The sequence below is a fragment of the Temnothorax curvispinosus genome, unplaced genomic scaffold (assembly GCF_003070985.1).
Source record: "Temnothorax curvispinosus isolate PA1 unplaced genomic scaffold, ASM307098v1 QBEX01004309.1, whole genome shotgun sequence".
NCBI lineage: Eukaryota > Metazoa > Arthropoda > Insecta > Hymenoptera > Formicidae > Temnothorax > Temnothorax curvispinosus.
The window spans coordinates 1-992 of record NW_020214089.1 but is presented as its reverse complement, the minus strand read 5'-3'; the positions used below and the strand labels follow the sequence as shown (position 1 = coordinate 992).

The following is a 992-nucleotide window of genomic DNA, read 5'->3' as shown; positions in this document are numbered from 1 at the left end:
ATGAGTTTACGAGTTTTATTACGTAGTTAACTTCTGTTTGGGACGCTTTTATTGAAACATCCATGTTTATCTAGTCGAAGTCTCTTTTGTTTTGATGTGATGCAATTTAGATTCGGTTTTGCTACTATGACCACATGGGTTACCCCCACGGTCTTTCCTTTATTTAAATAAAAAAAAATAAAAAAAAAATCGGATCTAAATATAAAAACATTGCACGTATACATATTTTTCCCAGTGATCGTTTTAATGTTCCAGTAACCGTTTTTATGCTAACGACGCGAACTACACCGTCAGCACCGGGATGCAATTCGACAACACGTCCAAACTTCCAATGTAACGGAAGAGTATTGTCCTCTTTCACGAGTACCATAGTACCTATTTTGATTTTTGATGGAACGTCAATCATCCATTTTGAACGTTGTTGTAAATGCGAAAGATATTTATTAGCTCATCGGGACCAAAAATGCTGTATGAGCTGTTGCAAACGTTGATATTGATTTAATCGATTAGTAGGCAATTCTACAACGGATGATTGTGGTACCGTTGTGAGTGGCTCACCGATCAGAAAATGTCCGGGCGTTAGAACATCCATATCATTAGGATCATTGGACATAGGTATTAACGGTCGAGAATTCATAATCGCTTCAATTTGTGTGATTACTGTGTACAATTCTTCGAACGTTAGGTGAGCATCACCTACAATTCTCTTAATGTGATGTTTAGCGCTTTTTACCGCAGCTTCCCAGAGACCTACAAAATTAGGGGCACGAGGCGGAATGAAGTGCCAATGTATCATGTTCTGAGTGCAAAATTGTACGAATTTATTATCTTTATCTATGCGATTTAATCACATAAAAACTTCATTAAGTTCATTGTTAGCACCAACAAAGTTAGTGCTGTTGAAATCGAGCCGTCTTTGGTCCTTCGCGTTGTGTAGTCGTGCTGAAATGGGACAGGTTTACAAAATCTATTGTCTGTTTACTTTAGTTAAC

General features: G+C 37.5%; 1 protein-coding gene across 1 annotated transcript; it reads right to left on the bottom strand.

The window, feature by feature from the left end:
• Positions 1-448: 448 nt before the first annotated feature.
• LOC112453408 lies at positions 449-796 on the bottom strand. The gene has a single exon (XM_025014187.1). The coding sequence runs from the start codon at positions 794-796 to the stop codon at positions 449-451; it is 348 nt and encodes a 115-aa protein (XP_024869955.1).
• Positions 797-992: the final 196 nt, after the last annotated feature.